This window comes from Phyllobates terribilis, unplaced genomic scaffold, assembly GCF_046119375.1.
Source record: "Phyllobates terribilis strain yellow unplaced genomic scaffold, ASM4611937v1 Scaffold_5__5_contigs__length_657084704, whole genome shotgun sequence".
Lineage (NCBI taxonomy): Eukaryota > Metazoa > Chordata > Amphibia > Anura > Dendrobatidae > Phyllobates > Phyllobates terribilis.
In genome coordinates, this window is record NW_027362765.1 from 535,681,525 (window position 1) to 535,700,882 (window position 19,358).

At 41.6% G+C, this 19,358-nt stretch overlaps 1 protein-coding gene across 2 annotated transcripts in view; it reads left to right on the top strand.

Annotated features, from left to right (window-relative positions):
• ZSWIM8 (zinc finger SWIM-type containing 8) overlaps window positions 1-19,358 on the top strand; it is a 109,813-nt gene that overhangs the window by 46,665 nt on the left and 43,790 nt on the right. For both annotated transcript variants that reach the window (XM_073685798.1, XM_073685799.1), the window contains exon 4: window positions 11,498-11,670. In XM_073685798.1, the coding sequence (XP_073541899.1) occupies window positions 11,498-11,670 (173 nt within the window). The remainder of the gene's footprint in view (window positions 1-11,497; window positions 11,671-19,358) is intronic.

Sequence of the window (19,358 nt, forward strand, 5' to 3'; positions counted from 1 at the left end):
GCTCAAATTCCGACCAACCATTGTGAGAAGCTTGTGGAAGAATATCCCAAACGTTTGACCCAAATCATTCAGTTTAAGGGCAATGGTACCAAATAATAATGAAATGTATGTAAACTTTTAACTTTGCAGTAAGTAATAAAAATGCCTTAAAACATTCTCTCTCATATTATTCTGACATTTGGCAAATATTAAAAATTATGGTAATCCTAATTTACCTAAAACGGGAAAGGTTTATTCTGATTTCATGTCAGATATTGAGAAAAACATGCATATGTGTCTTTTTATATAGTGTATGGAAACTTCTGGTTTCAACTGTATATGGTCCAGCTCGGCACTAGTGCCTCCCAACCTGCTTTGTGATATATGCTGTAAGGCTGTTCCTGTCTTTCTATGCCAACAGCACAGATGGCTCTCTTGCTCTCTTATAATACATAGTAAGTTCTCATTGATTGACCTCTATCGCCCGAGGATGTTAAAGAAAAACATTGGTGAAGTGTGATATGTTTCCTTTATCTAATTAAAACTAGACAGTGAATCATATTCTTTTTTGCTAATGTGTTCTTCTTTTCAGAGTTTGGATTTTTTTTCCTCATTTTTTATGCATACATTTGACCTAAAACTGAATCAGATTTTTACAAGTCATAAAAGTAGATAAAAGCGAGCCAAATCAAACAATTGAGTAAAAAATATTAGGCTTTGTTATTTTTTAAATAAGGAAAGTGATTCAATATCTCATGTCTGTGGCTGGCAAAAATATGTGAACCTTTAGGATTAGCAGATAATTTGAAGGTACAATTAGTTTGATGTTTTCAATCAGTGGGTTGACAATCAGATACAAATAGGCTACCTTTTTTATTTAATAACAAGGACTGGGCCGGCTCCAGGTTTTTGTGGGCCCTGGTCTAAAGAGTCTCAGTGGGCCACTTTAACACATACCACAATTCATGATGCACAGATACTGCAGAGAAATATACTGTATATATAGTACAATGCCAGAGATTTCACTTTCTTCTTACATTACATGAGCGATATCTATTGTAAATTCTACAAAACTCAGAAACCAGCAAATCCTCGCAGCGCACAGTGCGTGCCCTGGGGGGATTCAAAAGGTTTCATTTTAGACCGGACAGTATAGTCCTCCATCCAGTATTATAGGCACCACATAGTCCTCAATCCAGTATTAAAGGGCACCACATAGTTCTCCATCCAGTATTATGGGCACCACATAGACCTCCATACAGTATTATGGGCACCACATAGTCCTCCATACTGTATTAATGGCACCACATAGTCCTCCATATATTGCTCCATACAGAAAAATGGGCCCCATATAATGTTCCATACAGAATAATGCACCCCATCCCTATCAGTATGTCTTTGGAGTGTGGGAGGAAACCGGAGAACCCGGAGGAAACCCACGCAAACACGGGGAGAACATACAAACTCCTTGCAGATGTTGTCCTTGTTGGGATTTGAACCCAGGACCCCAGCGCTGCAAGGCTGCAGTGCTAACCACTGCGCAACCGTGCCGCCCTAATAGACCCCATATAATGATATAATGCTGCATGCAGAATTATGGGCCCCATAGAATTCTCCATGCAGAATTATGGGCCCCATAGAATTCTCCATACAGAATAATGGGCCCCATAGAATTCTCCATACAGAATAATGGGCCCCATAGAATTCTCCATACAGAATAATGGGCCCCATAGAATTCTCCATACAGAATAATGGGCCCCATAGAATTCTCCATACAGAATAATGGGCCCCATAGAATTCTCCATACAGAATAATGGGCCCCATAGAATTCTCCATACAGAATAATGGGCCCCATATAATGCTGCATACAGAATAATGGGCCCCATATAATGCTGCATACAGAATAATGGGCCCCATATAATGCTGCATATAGAATAATGGGCCCCATAGAATTCTCTATACAGAATAATGGGCCCCATAGAATTCTCTATACAGAATAATGGGCCCCATAGAATTCTCTATACAGAATAATGGGCCCCATAGAATTCTCTATACAGAATAATGGGCCCCATAGAATTCTCTATACGGAATAATGGGCCCCATAGAATTCTCTATACGGAATAATGGGCCCCATTGAATTCTCCATACGGAATAATGGGCCCCATAGAATTCTCCATACAGAATAATGGGCCCCATAGAATTCTCCATACAGAATAATGGGCCCCATAGAATTCTCCATACAGAATAATGGGCCCCATAGAATTCTCCATACAGAATAATGGGCCCCATAGAATTCTCCATACAGAATAATGGGCCCCATAGAATTCTCCATACAGAATAATGGGCCCCATAGAATTCTCCATACAGAATAATGGGCCCCATAGAATTCTCCATACAGAATAATGGGCCCCATAGAATTCTCCATACAGAATAATGGGCCCCATAGAATTCTCCATACAGAATAATGGGCCCCATAGAATTCTCCATACAGAATAATGGGCCCCATAGAATTCTCCATACAGAATAATGGGCCCCATAGAATTCTCCATACAGAATAATGGGCCCCATAGAATTCTCCATACAGAATAATGGGCCCCATAGAATTCTCCATACAGAATAATGGGCCCCATAGAATTCTCCATACAGAATAATGGGCCCCATAGAATTCTCCATACAGAATAATGGGCCGCATATTAAGCTGCATACAGAAAAAAAAACCAAATACTCCCCTCTCCTTGCTGGCCGCTGCTCTGCTACGTACTCCTCAGCGTTCCTGTCTTTGTGCTCGCTTTCTGCACTGTGACTGCTCAGCAGAGGGCGCACACTAGTGACGTCATCGCGCCCTCTGCCTTGAGACATCACAGTCAGATGAGGAAGAGACTGGATCTGCGGAGGAACAGGGAGAGGTAAGTTTTTCAAGTGCCGGGGCCCTGAGCAAGCGGGAGTGACCCCACTCTTGGGCGCTGGCACGGGGCCCCTTCCCAAGTCATGGGCCTCATAGCGCCGGTCTCCCCGACGGTGAGTCGGCCCTCCCCACTTTTTCAAAGCCCCGGCACTTGCCCGGGTGCTGACGCCGGGCCTGAACAAGGATCTAACAAAATCTGATCTTCACAACACTTTGTTGTTGAAGTGCATCATAGCATGAACAAAGGAGAATTTCTGAGGACCTCAGAAGAAAAGCTAAGATGCTCATCAGGCTCTAAAAAGGTTACAAAACCATCATTATTATTGCTGCACAACGGAGGTCACATCAGATTCTGAAAGCAAAGGTTCACATACTTACCACTCAGATGTGATATTTGGATTATCTTTTTCATTTAAAAAAATTATAAAGTCTAATATATTTGACTCCCCTATTTAAAAAAAAAAAAAAAAGTTTCTTTGAAAAAATGGACTTGTAAAGGGTTCTATAAACCGAAACGCCGCCATTTGGGCCTGTTGTGCAAATGGAATAGACAATAGATGGAAATTATTGGCAATTATCGAGACACACTCAATAAAGGAGTGGTTCTGCAGGTGGGGACCACAGACCACATCTCAGTACCAATGCTTTCTGGCTGATGTTTTGGTCACTTTTGAATGTTTGTTGTGCTTTCACACTCGTGGTAGCATGAGACGGACTCTACAACCCACAGAAGTTGCTCAGGTAGTGCAGCTCATCCAGGATGGCACATCAATGCGAGCTGTGGCAAGAAGGTTTGCTCTGGCTGTCAGCGTAGTGTCCAGAGGCTGGAGGGCTACTAGGAGACAGGCCAGTGCACCAGGAGACGTGGAGGGGGCCGTAGGAGGGCAACAACCCAGCAGCAGGACCGCTACCTCCGCCTTTGTGCAAGGAGGAACAGGAGGAGCACTGCCAGAGCTCTGCAAAATGACCTCCAGCAGGTCACAAATGTGCATGTGTCTGCACAAACGGTTAGAAACCGACTCCATGAGGGTGGTATGAGGGCCGACGTCCACAGATGAGGGCTGTGCTCACAGCCCAACACCGTGCAGGACGTTTGGCATTTGCCACAGAACACCAGGATTGGCAAAGTCGCCACTGGCGCCCTGTGCTCTTCACAGATGAAAGAAGGTTCACACTGAGCACATGTGACAGACGTGACAGAGTCTGGAGACGCCGTGGAGAGCGATCTGCTGCCTGCAACATCCTTCAGCATGACCGGTTTGGCAGTGGGTCAGTAATGGTGTGGGGTGGCATTTCTTTGGAGGGCCGCTCAGCCCTCCATGTGCTCGCCAGAGGTAGCCTGACTGCCATTCAACTTTGCACAGAACAAAGTATTCAATGAAAATATTTCATTCATTCAGATTTAGGATGTGTTATTTGAGTGTTACCTTTATTTTTTTGAGCAGTGTATATCTATCTATCTATCTATCTATCTATCTATCTATCTATCTATCTATCTATCTGTATGTGTGTGTGTATATACAGTACAGACCAAAAGTTTGGACACGCCTTCTTATTTAAAGATTCTTCTGTGTTTTCATGACTATGAAAATTGTACATTCACACTGAAGGCATCAAAACTATGAATTAACACATGTGGAATTATATACTTAACAAAAAAGTGTGAAACAACTGAAAATATGACTTATTTTCTAGGTTCTTCAAAGTAGCCACCTTTTGCTTTGATGACTGCTTTGCACACTCTTAGCATTCTCTTGATGAGCTTCAAGAGGTAGTCACCGGAAATGGTCTTCCAACAATCTTGAAGGAGTTCCCAGAGATGCTTAGCACTTTTTGGCCTTTTTGCCTTCACTCTGCGGTCCAGCTCACCCTAAACCATCTCGATTGGGTTCAGGTCTGGTGACTGTGGAGGCCAGGTCATCTGGCGTAGCACCCCATCACTCTCCTTCTTGGTCAGATAGCCCTTACACAGCCTGGAGGAGTGTTTGGGGTCATTGTCCTGTTGAAAAATAAATGATGGTCCAACTAAACGCAAACCAGATGGAATAGCATGCCGCTGCAAGATGCTGTGGCAGCCATGCTGGTTCAGTATGCCTTCAGTTTTGAATAAATCCCCAACAGTGTCACAAGCAAAGTACCCCCACACCATCACACCTCCTCCTCCATGCTTCACGGTGGGAACCAGGCATGTAGAGTCCATCTGTTCACCTTTTCTGCATTGCACAAAGATACGGTGGTTGGAACAAAAGATCTCAAATTTGGACTCCTCAGACCAAAGCACAGATTTCCACTGGTCTAATGTCCATTCCTTGTGTTCTTTAGCCCAAACAAGTCTCTTCTGCTTGTTGCCTGTCCTTAGCAGTGAACCTAGCAGCTATTTTACCATGAAGGCCTGCTGCACAAAGTCTCCTCTTAACAGTTGTTGTAGAGATGTGTCTGCTGCTAGAACTCTGTGTGGCATTGACCTGGTCTCTAATCTGAGCTGCTGTTAACCTGCGATTTCTGAGGCATTAAACCTATGAATTAACACATGTGGAATTATATACTTAACAAAAAAGTGTGAAACAACTGAAAATATGTCTTATATTCTAGGTTCTTCAAAGTAGCCACCTTTTGCTTTGATGACTACTTTGCACACTCTTGGCATTCTCTTGAGGAGCTTCAAGAGGTAGTCACCGGAAATGGTTTTCACTTCACAGGTGTGCCCTGTCAGGTTTAATAAGTGGGATTTCTTGCCTTATAAATGGGGTTGGGACCATCAGTTGTGTTGTGCAGAAGTCTGGTGGATACACAGAAAAAAGCAGCTAAGTAAAGAAAAACGAGTGGCCATCATTACTTTAAGAAATGAAGGTCAGTCAGTGCGAAAAATTGGGCAAACTCTGAAAGTGTCCCCAAGTGCAGTTGCAAAAACCATCAAGCGCTACAAAGAAACTGGCTCACATGAGGACCGCCCCAGGAAAGGAAGACCAAGAGTCACCTCTGCTTCTGAGGAAAAGTTTATCCGAGTCACCAGCCTCAGAAATCGCAGGTTGACAGCAGCTCAGATTAGAGACCAGGTCAATGCCACACAGAGTTCTAGCAGCAGACACATCTCTTCAACAACTGTTAAGAGGAGACTTTGTGCAGCAGGCCTTCATGGTAAAATAGCTGCTAGGAAACCCTGCTAAGGACAGGCAACAAGCAGAAGAGACTTATTTGGGCTAAAGAACACAATGAATGGACATTAGACCAGTGGAAATCTGTGCTTTGGTCTGATGAGTCCAAGTTTGAGATCTTTGGTTCCAACCACCGTGTCTTTGTGCGACGCAGAAAAGGTGAACGGATGGACTCTATATGCCTGGTTCCCACCGTGAAGCATGGAGGAGGAGGTGTGATGGTGTGGGGGTGCTTTGCTGGTGACACTGTTGGGGATTTATTCAAAATTGAAGGCATACTGAACCTGCATGGCTACCACAGCAACTTGCAGCGGCATGCTATTCTATCCGGTTTGCGTTTAGTTGGACCATCATTTATTTTTCAACAGGACAATGACCCCAAACACACCTCCAGGCTGTGTAAGGGCTTTTTGAACAAGGAGAGTGATGGGGTGCTACGCCAGATGACCTGGCCTCCAGTCACCAGACCTGAACCCAATCGAGATGGTTTGGGGTGAGCTGGACCGCAGAGTGAAGGCAAAAGGGCCAACAAGTGCTAAGCATCTCTGGGAACTCCTTCAAGATTGTTGGAAGACCATTTCCGGTGGCTACCTCTTGAAGCTCCTCAATAGAATGCCAAGAGTGTGCAAAGCAGTCATCAAAGCAAAAGGTGACTACTTTGAAGAACCCAGAATATAAGACATATTTTCAGTTGTTTCACACTTTTTTGTTAAGTATATAATTCCACATGTGTTAATTCATAGTTTTGATGCCTTCAGTGTGAATGTACAATTTTCATAGTCATGAAAATACAGAAAAATCTTTAAATGAGAAGGTGTGTCCAAACTTTTGGTCTGTACTATATACAGTGGTGGCCAAAAGTATTGGCACCCCTTGCAGAAAATCACCCCCAAAGTATGATATTTCCCCCATCATGCTTCACGGTTGGGATGGTGTTCTTAGGGTTGTACTCATCCTTCTTCTTTCTCCAAACACAGCCAATGGAGTTGATTCCAAAAAGGTGTATTTTGGTCTCATCTGACCACATGACCTTCTCTCATGCTTCCTCTGGATCATCCATATGGTCATTGGCGAACTTCAAACGGGCCTGGACATGTGCTGGCGTGGACAAGGGGACATTGCATGCCCTGCAGGATTTTAATCCATGACGGCATAGTGTGTTAATTACGGTAATGTTTGAGACTGTGGTCCCATCTCTCTTCGTGTCATTGACCAGGTCCTCCCGTGTAGTTCTGGACTGATTCCTGACCATTCTCAGAATCACCCCACGAGGTGAGATCTTGCATGGAGCCCCAGACTGAGGAAGATTGACAGTCATCTTGTGTTTCTTCCATTTTCTAATAATTATGCCAACTAGTGATGAGCGAGTATGTTTTGTTAACCCTTTCGCCGAGTATTGTTGGGCGAGCACCGAGTAGTTACTGCTTCTTGGTGTTATGTTTAAATCACTCCCGTGTGCATGATTTGCGACTGTTTGACAGCTTTAATACATGTGAGGAATGTCTATTTCTTACACATTCCTCACATGTATGAAAGCTGTCAAACAATTGCAAATCCTGCACAAGGGAGTGATTCAAACATAACTGAGCAGCTGTAACTACTCGGTGCTCGCCCGAGCATACTCGACGAAAGTGTTAACAAAACATACTCGCTCATCACTAATGCCAACAGTTGTTGCTTTCTGATCAAGCTGCTTCGCTATTGTTCTGTAGCCCATTTCAGCCTTGTGCAGGTCTACAATTTTGTCCCTGGGGTCCTTAGACAGCTCTTTGTTATTGGCCATGGTAGAAAAGTCGGAGTGTGATTGATTGTGTGGACAGGTATATAATAAAAAGAGAATCTATCGTGCTACTTTCTAGGGGTAAATAGGGAAAATCTACAAAAAAACCCCCAAAAACTAGTGATACTCTCCAAAACAAATGTATTAAAAGTACACAATGATTATTAACAGCAAAAGGTCATAATCTCACAACATGTTTTCACAATATTTGAGTGAAATAGATGTCAATACACCAGAGAAGATAAGAAGTTCACAGATGAATTTCATAAGTATAGATAGTTCATAGCCTACTTTACTTGCCGATTTGCACACAAGATCTGCATATCTATTCACAGCTTCTTTTCTGGCAGCCATTTTATCTCTATCTTGGGGGCGCTTGTGAAGGTAACATTTTTAGGTCACATATTAAACATATTTATCGCCCATCCGTGTCAATTAGTGATTTTAAACAAGTAAACGGTATCCACTTGTGATGAATATGTGGAATGGTGTTGGTGCCCAATCCATGATCTATGTACAGATTGGATTTTTATCTTTTATGAAATACGTTTCGAATAAACATATAATAGCGGGACAGTATTGTTTCAGCCAAGAAAAAAAGCTGTGAAACAATTCGTTGCATTTCCCAAGCCCCTTATTACAGTCCATGCAATTATATCCGTGTATCTAGCCATTTTGTAATATATGACAAATGATACCACCTGTACAGGTAAGCTGAACATGAAGAACAGTGTACGGAGAGATATCCATTTCCATTTGGGATTCCAAGTCCCAGAACCTAAAACAAACACGCAGACAGAAGAAAAAAAAGGAAAGAACCTTTAAAGAAGAAAAGATAGACATTTCACTCCAGTGAAGAGAACGGGGGCCATTAAAGCAGGGGCGCACATAATTTTTTTGGTCCAAGGGCCGCAATTTTTTTTTAAAGGCGTAATTACATGAATACATCACCAACAGTGCATTAATACATGACCAAAACCAAATTTTGAGTATTTGAGAAGGATTTGGAGAGTTTCTGCACTCTGACTTCCCGGCGCCTGCGCACAAGATCCCTGCTCTACGATGGTAAATAGATGGCAGGAAGAAATGCGCCTTGCGGAAAAAGGTGAATTGCGCGGGATCTAGCCATAAAGACTGCAGTTCACAGGGCACTGTGACGTGCAGGGGAGGGGGGGAAATATTTTAATTAAAACAGGCGGGATTTCTTCCCGTACCCCGGACGGGAACACATCATAAACCAGAAGAAATAAAAAGCAATTTCACACCAAAAAGACCTCTAATATGAGGCATACAGGTAGGTATAGATTCACATTTCTATCACCTGTATGTCCATATTAGATGTCAGAAAAGTGCCAGGGGGTGACAGATTCCCTTTAACATAGACATGAAACATGTTATGGATTGCTTTATGTGTGCAAGATCAGAACAACTGTTAGCACAGGAGTGTAGCACCGGAACCACCATAATTACATTAATACAGCACCAGAACTACCATCAGTACATGAATGCAACATCAAAAGCATCGTCAGTACATGAATCCGGTGCCAGAATCCCTGGCAGTACATAAATGCAGCACCATAACTACCGTTAATATATGAATGCAGCACCAGAAACACAGAAAGTACATGAGTGCAGTGCTAGAAACACCATCAGTACATGAATTCAGCCCCAGAAACACTATCAGAACCTGAATTCACCACCAGAACTACGGTCAGTGCATGAACGAAGTGAAAAAACCTCCATCAGTTCATGAATGCAGTGCCAAGCTTAGTACAGTGATCAATGGTAATGCCAGGTCAGACATTTGTATTGAATGAATCTACAATTCCCAGTATGTCCTTAACAATGGTAAGGAGATGCTGGGAGTTGTTGTTTCCAGCGATCATCAGACTGCGGACCATACAGGAACCACAGCACTGATGAGACGTATCTTCCGCAAACTGCCCCTTTTCACAATCCCGCCAAATTGCCCCTTAATGTCCCAGATTGCCCCAATATGTGCGCTCATAGTAACACTAACCTTCCCTCCCACCCTCTCATCTAAAATAGGATGACATTTAATCTTCTGCACTTCTGCGCTTACAAGTGCTCTATGTCTCCTCTGCCTGTGTGACCCTGGCGCCAGCAGCATGGGATGATGTCAGCAGCGTGTTGACCTCATTACACCAATGCACGTCGGGGCAGTTGTTGACGAGCGCTTTCTACGTCCCGATGCCGATGAAATGTATGCGCTTCTGATGGGCCGGCGCATCCCAGGCAGCTCAGCCGGCCGCACTACATTGTTTGGCGAGCCACATGTGGCCCGCGGGCCTTATGTTGTGCAGGCCTGCATTAAAGTCTCCGGCCTGAGAGCGGCCTTCCGATACAGCTTTGGTATCGACAAAGATAACCAATAGACGCGTTCTCCTTTGAATTTATCTAGCATCCACATTCTGCTCTTTTAATGAAGAAATTTAGTACTGGCCCAGATGAATGTCCCTTTAGTCCTTTATGGTAATTCTGTTAGATCTAAAAATTTATGAAAACATTAATGTAGGCAACTTTCTTTGATCCCGTAGCCTGCGATCATTTTCATCTAGCCAGCGGAGGACATCGTTGCAAGATTCATAAATTTGCACTTCACCAAAAGCTGCTACTCTGAGGCCGGTAGGATATAACCTAGCTTATGGTCGGTCACATCCGCCTTTTAACTTCTGTAAATTGTGCCCTTTGTCTTTAGACTTCAGCTTAAACGTCTGGGAACACTGATATCTTGCTACCCTCAATGGATATATCAGGATTCTCTCTGGCTTTACGGAGAATAGTGTCCCTATCCTTGTAAAGAGAAGCTGAATCCAATGATATATCACTTAGTTTACTGGGTGCATCTGTACTGACACACGAGTTTTTAGATTTAGCAATACAGCAGAGCTGAGAAAGCTAGCCCCGCCCACACCAGGCCCTGTATATACAATGTCCATAGAGTGTGAGGTGACTAAAACAGAAGGGCGTGGAGTTTGGCTAGCATGCATGCTCTGTGTGTCCCAGCAATGATGAGCTCCTGGTGCTAAAACAATTATTGCAAGCAAAGCAAAGTTCTGGCTGTGATAATAAGCTGGCTGCTGAGAAGTGAGCTGTATGGATCAGGAATTGTCAGTCTATTTTAAGGCATAGTAGTTAGTGGAAATCTGCTATATTTCTTGTTTATGAAAAAATATAGATAGTAACTTGAAACAATATAACCATTATTGAAATTCTTAAATATGTTTAACATAAAAACTTTATTCTTACCATGAAGTTCTTTTCTGACTGGGGCATATTTTTAACAGCTGTCTTAATTCTTACATTTTTGTCTTTAAAATACACCAAATTTTTCAAATCCGTTCATGCCGTGTGATAAATCTGTTTAATTTTAAGACAGCCTCGTCTTAAGTTTCCGCCACCTTTTATGTTGCATGATGTTACACCTACCCCTCTTAAATGAGGTCATACCCCCTTGTCTGATATGTAGTAAAAAGTGTTTAAAACACAAAATAATAAATGTGGTGGCAGTTATGCAAGAATTCTGGTTGATTTATAAATAGACCACATGCTCTTTAACACTATTATACGAATTAAAGAATATAATTGTTCTACTGATAAATATACATATTTTGTATTAAAGTTCCATTATAAAAAATTTTAATTTTCTCATTTCAGGTTTCCATCTGAGTGCCACTGTGGTACCTCCACAAATGCTGTCCCCAAAAGGCGCCTACAATGTGGCTGTGATGTTCGACCGTTGCCGGATCACATCGTGCAGTTGTACCTGCGGTGCGGGAGCAAAGTGGTGCTCCCATGTCGTGGCCCTCTGTCTCTTTAGGATACACAATGTTAGTAAAATGGTTAATGGGGAAATCGCATCATTATGTTCCTTGCTCCTTATGATGTTATGGGATATTTATGTCTTTGGGATTTCAACCTCAGTTTAGTACAATAAAAAACTGAGAAAATAGGAGAAGCGTCCAGCCCAATAAACTAGCTTTATTTTGAAAACACCTGATGAGGGCAGCACGGTGGCTCAGTGGTTAGCACTGCAGCCTTGCAGCGCTGGGGTCTTGGGTTCAAATCCCAGCAAGGACAACATCTGCAAGGAGTTCTCCCCGTGTTTGGGTGGGTTTCCTCCGGGTTCTCTGGCTTCCTCCCACACTCCAAAGACATACTGATAGGGAATATAGATTGTGAGTCCCGATGGGGACAGCGATGGTAATGTCTGTAAATTGTCTGAATTGTAAAGCGCTGCAGAATATGTTGGCGCTATATAAATAAAAAGATTATTATTATTATTATATGCTGCGAGTGACTTCTGATCAGTTTTGTTCCCCTGACCCTGCTACTGTATATCACGTCTGGGAGTTACGTATGCTGCATCTAAGGGACTTCATGATGTCCTATAATTAATCCCATAGATGTGGTTGTCTGTGTACACATGATTCTGGGAAGCAGTCAGAACGAGATAAAACACAAGAGGAATAGGTTTTGCATGAAAATGCTATTTTTACAATTTATATTGAATTTATTATCTCTATGAAATAAATACATATCTGTACACTCACAATTTTATATTTTATATACACATATATGAAAAAAACTTCAAAGTGATAATTCTTTCAAAAATAGAAGTGTTGACAGTTTATTTTTATCGATTAAAATGGAAAGTGAATGAACAAAATATAAATCAAATCAATATTTGGGGTGACGATTTTTTTTATCTTCAAAACTGCATCAAAGCTTCTCGTGTTCTGCATATACATGAACAGTTTTTGAAGGAACTCGTCAGGGAGGTTGTTTTCCTGATATCTTGAAGAACTAACCACAAATCTTCTGTGGATTTAGGTTTGAACAAATCCTTTTGTCTCTTCTTGTAATCCCAAATAGACTCAATGATGCTGAGATGAATCTGATTAGTCAGTAAAAATGTAAAAACATTTGAAATGCTGATATTGTATTTCAGTAACCATATAAGCATCTGACTTAAAGATCTAAAAACACTGAAGCAGCAAACCATGAAAACCAAAATGTGAGAACTGGGGTACAGAAAAATGACAGCAGATGCCTCGGACTGTGTCTAAAGGTTAAATATTTGGCTTTAACAGAAAACAGTTTGTTCGCTGAAGGGCTGGAGAGCGGCACAATAATGTGTCTGTAGGCAACAGTAAAACATGGTGGAGGTTATTTGGGGCTCTGGTCAAGGTTAATGGTGTGTTCAATGCTGGGGAAATCTACTGTGCAGCAGGAGAACATCCCCAAACATGCAGCCAATGTTACTAGCATCTATCTTCTGTATAAAGAAGAACAAGGAGCCCTGGAAATTATGATATGGCCCCCACAGGGCCGTGATCTTAACATCATCGAGTCTCTGGGATTACATGAAGATATAGAAGTATATACAGAAGTCTACATCCACAGAAGATCTGTGGTTAGTTCTCCAAAACGTTGGAAACAACGTCCCTGTCGAGTTGGTTTAAAAACTGTTTGCAAGTGTACCTAGAAGACTTGATACTGTTTTGAAGGCAAAGAGTGGTCACACCAAATATTGATAAGATTTTGATTTCTCTTTAGTGTATTCACTTAGAATTTTTTTAATTGTTAAAAAAAATCTAAATATTTATTTATTTTACTCACTTATATAGCGCCTTTAATTACACAGCGTGTAACAGACGTTATTGGCACTGTCCCCTTTGGGGCTGACAATCTAATTTCCCGATCAGTATGTCTTTGGAGTGTGGGAAGAAACTTCTATAAAGCTGCACAGTACCATAGTGTATATGTGTGTGTGTGTGTGTATTATATATATATACATATACAGTTAGGTCCATATATATTTGGACAGAGACAACATTTTTCTAATTTTGGTTCTAGACATTACCACAATGAATTTTAAACAAAACAATTCAGATGCAGTTGAAGTTCAGACTTTCGGCTTTCATTTGAGGGTATCCACATTAAAATTGGATGAAGGGTTTAGGAGTTTCAGCTCCTTAACATGTGCCACCCTGTTTTTAAAGGGACCAAAAGTAATTGGACAATTGACTCCAAGGCTATTTCATGGACAGGTGTGGGCAATCCCTTCATTATGTCATTCTCAATTAAGCGGATAAAAGGCCTGGAGTTGATTTGAGGTGCGGTGCTTGCATTTGGAAGGTTTTTCTGTGAAGTAAACATGCGGTCAAAGGAGCTCTCCATGCAGGTGAAGCAAGCCATCCTTAAGCTGCAAAAACAGAAAAAAAACATCCGAGAAACTGCTACAATATTATGAGTGGCAAAATCTACAGTTTGGTACATCCTGAGAAAGAAAGAATTGTACTGGTGAACTCATCAATGCAAAAAGACCTGGGCGCCCACGGAAGACAACAGTGGTGGATGATGGCAGAATAATCTCCATGGTGAAGAGAAACCCCTTCACAACAGCCAACAAAGTGAACAACACTCTCCAGGAGGTAGGCGTATCAATATCCAAATCTACCATAAAGAGAAGACTGCATGAAAGTAAATACAGAGGGTTCACTGCACGGTGCAAGCCACTCATAAGCATCAAGAAGAAAAAGGCTAGACTAGACTTTACTAAAAAACATCTAAAAAAGCCAGCACAGTTCTAGAAGAACATTCTTTGGACAGATGAAACTAAGATCAGCCTCTACCAGAATGATGGAAAGAGAAAAGTATGGCGAAGGTGTGGTACAGCTCATGATCCAAAGCATACCACATCATCTGTAAAACACGGCGGAGGCAGTGTGATGGCTTGGGCATGCATGGCTGCCAGTGGCACTGGGTCACTAGTGTTTATTGATGATGTGACACAGGACGGAAGCAGCCGAATGAATTCTGATGTATTCAGAGCCATACTGTGTGCTCAGATCCAGCCAAATGCAGCCAAACTGATTGGTCGTCGTTTCATACTACAGATGGACAATGACCCAAAACATAAAGCCAAAGCAACCCAGGAGTTTATTAAAGCTAAGAAGTGGAATATTCTTGAATGGCCAAGTCAGTCACCTGATCTCAACCCAATTGAGCATGCATTTCACTTGTTAAAGACTAAACTTTAGACAGAAAGGCCCACAAACAAACAGCAACTGAAAACCACCGGAGTGAAGGCCTGGCAGAGCATCAAAAAGGAGGAAACACAGCGTCTGCTGATGTCCATGAGTTCAAGACTTCAGGCAGTCATTGCTAACAAAGGGTTTTCAACCAAGTACTAGAAATGAACATTTTATTTACAATTATTTAATCTGTCCAATTACTTTTGGTCCCATTAAAAACAGGGTGGCACATGTTATTGAGCTGAAACTCCTAAACCCTTCATCCAATTTTAATGTGGATACCCTCAAATGAAAGCTGAAAGTCTGAACTTCAACTGCATCTGAATTGTTTTGTTTAAAATTCATTGTGGTAATGTCTAGAACCAAAATTAGAAAAATGTTGTCTCTGTCCAAATATATATGGACCTAACTGTATATGTATATAATCATATTTTTATAATATATATATGCACTCACATGTGCCATATATTTATTAAGTGTGTGTGTGTATATATATTTATATATACACTACCGTTCAAAAGTTTGGGGTCACCAAGACAATTTTGTGTTTTCCATGAAAACTCATACTTTTATTTATCAAATGAGTTGCAAAATGAATAGAAAATATAGTCCAGACATTGAGAAGGTTAGAAATAATGATTTTTATTTGAAAGAATAATTTTCTCCTTCAAACTTTGCTTTAGTCAATGAATGCTCCCTTTGCTGCAATTACAGCATTGCAGACCTTTGCCATTCTAGCTGTTAATTTACTGATGTAATCTTGAGAAATTTCACCCCATGCTTCCTGAAGACCCTCCCACAAGTTGGATTGGCTTGATGGGCACTTTTTGCGTACCATACGGTCAAGCTGCTCCCACAACAGCTCAATGGGGTTGAGATTTGGTGACTGCGCTGGCCACTCCATTACAGATAGAATACCAGCTGCCTGCTTCTTCCCTAAATAGTTCATGCATAATTTGGAGGTGTGCTTTGGGTCATTGTCCTGTTGTAGGATGAAAATGGCTCCAATCAAGCACTGTCCAAAGGGTATGGCATGGCGTTGCAAAATGGAGTGATAGCCTTCCTTATTCAAAATCCCACTTACCTTGTACAAATCTCCCACTTGACCAGCACCAAAGCAACCCCAGACCATCACGTTACCTCCACCATGCTTGACAGATGGCGTCAGGCACTCTTCCAGCATCTTTTCAGTTGTTCTGCATTTCACAACTGTTCATCTGTGTGATTTAAACACCTCAAACTTTGATTCGTCTGTCCATAAAACTTTATTCCAATCTTCCTCTGTCCTATGTCTCTGTTCTTTTGCCCATATTGATCTTTTCCTTTTATTAGCCAATCTCCTATATGGCTTTTTCTTTGCCACTTTGCCCTGAAGGCCAGCATCCCGGAGTCGCCTTTTCACTGTAGAATTTGACACTGGTGTTTTGCGTGTACTATTTAATGAAGCTGCCAGTTGAGCTGTGAGGCGTCAATTTCTCAAACTAGAGACTCTAATGTACTTGTCTTGTTGCTCAGTTGTGCAGCGCGGCCTCCCACTTCTCTTTCTACTCTGGTTAGAGCCTGTTTGTGCTCTCCTATGAAGGGAGTAGTACACACCGCTGTAGGAAATCTTCAGTTACTTGGCAATTTCTCACATGGAATAGCCTTCATTTCTAAGAACAAGTATAGTGAAAGTTCTCTCTTTCTGGCCATTTTGAGAGTTTCATAGAACAAACAAATGTAATGCTCCAGATTCTCAACTAGCTCAAAGTAAGGTCCATTTTATAGCTTCTCAAATCAGCCAAACCGTTTTCAGCTGGGCTAACATACTTGTGCAAGGGTTTTCTAGGGTTTTCTAAACATCAGTTAGCTTTCTTACACAGTTAGCAAACACAATGTACCATTAAAACTCAGGAGTGGTGGATGTTGGAAATGGGCCTCTATACACCTATGTAGATATTGCAATAAAAACAAGACTTTTGCAGCTAGCATAGTCATTTACCACATTAACAATGTATAGAGTGTATTTCTGATTCATGTAATGTTAGCTTCATTTAAAAAAATGTGCTTTTCTTTCAAAAATGAGATTTCTAAATCACCCCAAACTTTTGAACGGTAGTGTATATTAACACATGTGGAATTATTTACTTAACAAAAAAGTGTGAAACAACTGAAAATATGTCTTATATTCTAGGTTCTTCAAAGTAGCCACCTTTTGCTTTGATGACTGCTTTGCACACTCTTGGCATTCTCTTGATGAGCTTCATGTGGTAGTCACCGGAAATGGTCTTCCAACAATCTTGAAGGAGTTCCCAGAGATGCTTAGCATTTGTTGGCCCTTTTGCCTTCACTCTGCGGTCCAGCTCACCCCAAACCATCTCGTTTGGGTTCAGGTCTGGTGACTGTGGAGGCCAGGTCATCTGGCGTAGCACCCCATCACTCTCCTTCTTGGTCAAATAGCCCTTACACAGCCTGGAGGTGTGTTTGGGGTCATTGTCCTGTTGAAAAATAAATGATGGTCCAACTAAACGCAAACCGCATGCCGCTGCAAGATGCTGTTGTAGCCATGCTGGTTCAGTATGCCTTCAATTTTGAATAAATCCCCAACAGTGTCACCAGCAAAGCACCCCACACCATCACACCTCCTCCTCCATGCTTCACGGTGGGAACCAGGCATGTAAAGTCCATCCGTTCACCTTTTCTGCGTCGCACCAAGACACGGTGGTTGGAACCAAAGATCTCAAATTTGGACTCATCAGACCAAAGCACAGATTTCCACTGGTCTAATGTCCATTCCTTGTGTTCTTTAGCCCAAACAAGTCTCTTCTGCTTGTTGCCTGTCATTAGCAGTGGTTTCCTAGCAGCTATTTTACCATGAAGGCCTGCTGCACAAAGTCTCCTCTTAACAGTTGTTGTAGAGATGTGTCTGCTGCTAGAACTCTGTGTGGCATTGACCTGGTCTCTAATCTGAGCTGCTGTTAACCTGCGATTTCTGAGGCTGGTGACTCGGATAAACTTATCCTCAGAAGCAGAGGTGACTCTTGGTCTTCCTTTCCTGGGGCGGTCCTCATGTGAGCCAGTTTCTTTGTAGTGCTTGATGGTTTTTGCAACTGCACTTGGGGACACTTTCAAAGTTTGCCCAATTTTTCGCACTGACTGACCTGCATTTCTTAAAATAATTATGGCCACTCGTTTTTCTTTACTTAGCTGCTTTTTTCTTGCCATAATACAAATTCTAACAGTCTATTCAGTAGGACTATCAGCTGTGTATCCACCAGACTTCTGCACAACACAACTGATGGTCCCAACCCCATTTATAAGGCAAGAAATCCCACTTATTAAACCTGACAGGGCAAACCTGTGAAGTGAAGACCATTTCCGGTGACTACCTCTTGAAGCTCATCAAGAGAATGCCAAGAGTGTGCAAAGCAGTCAAAGCAAAAGGTGGCTACTTTGAAGAACCTAGAATATAAGACATATTTTCAGTTGTTTCACACTTTTTTGTTAAGTATATAATTCCACATGTGTTAATTCATAGTTTTGATGCCTTCAGTGTGAATGTACAATTTTCATAGTCATGAAAATACAGAAAAATCTTTAAATGAGAAGGTGTGTCCAAACTTTTGGTCTGTACTGTGTATATATATATATATATATATATATATATATATATATATATATATATATATATATATATATATATATATATATATATATATATATAATATACGCACAAAGTCATGTTCCCTAAAATGAAGTGTTTTTTCCCAGGAAATTGCTGCAATTACACATGTTTTGTTGTGAACATGTCCATCTCCATAAATCTTGACGTTCCTTTGTCCACAGTGCGCAACATAAGAATTTTACAGCCCATGGCACTGTAGCTAATCTCTGTGGACGGCAGAGAAAATTGATGAACTGTTGCAATGCAGGATAGTCTAGATAGTGGATAAGCTGCCCCAATTAAGTTCCAAAGAAAATCAAGCTGTCCTGCAGGGTCAAGGTGCATCAGTGTCAGTGTGAACTGTCCGTCGACATTTGAAGGAAATTAAACGCTATGGCAGGAGACCCAGGAGGACCCCACTGCTGAGACAGACATAAAAAAAGCTAGATTGCAGTTTGCCAAAATGGGAAAGCGTCTTGTTGACAGATGAGACCAAGATAGAGATTTTTAGTAAAGCACATCACTCTTTTGTTTACTGAAAACAGAATGAGACCTACAAAGAAACTAACACAATTCCGACAGTCAAATATGGTGGAGGTTCAAAGATATTTTGGGTTGTTTTGCTGCCTCTGGCACTGGGCACCTTGACTGTGTGTGTGCAAGGCATTATGTAATATGAAGATTACCAAAGGATTTTGGGTCGCAATGTAGTGCCCAGTCTCAGAAAGCTGAGTTTGTGTCATGGGTTGTCCAGCAGGACAATGACCCCAAACTTACTTCAGAAAACACTCAGAAATAGATGGAAACAAAGCGCTGGAGAGTTTTCAAGTGGTCA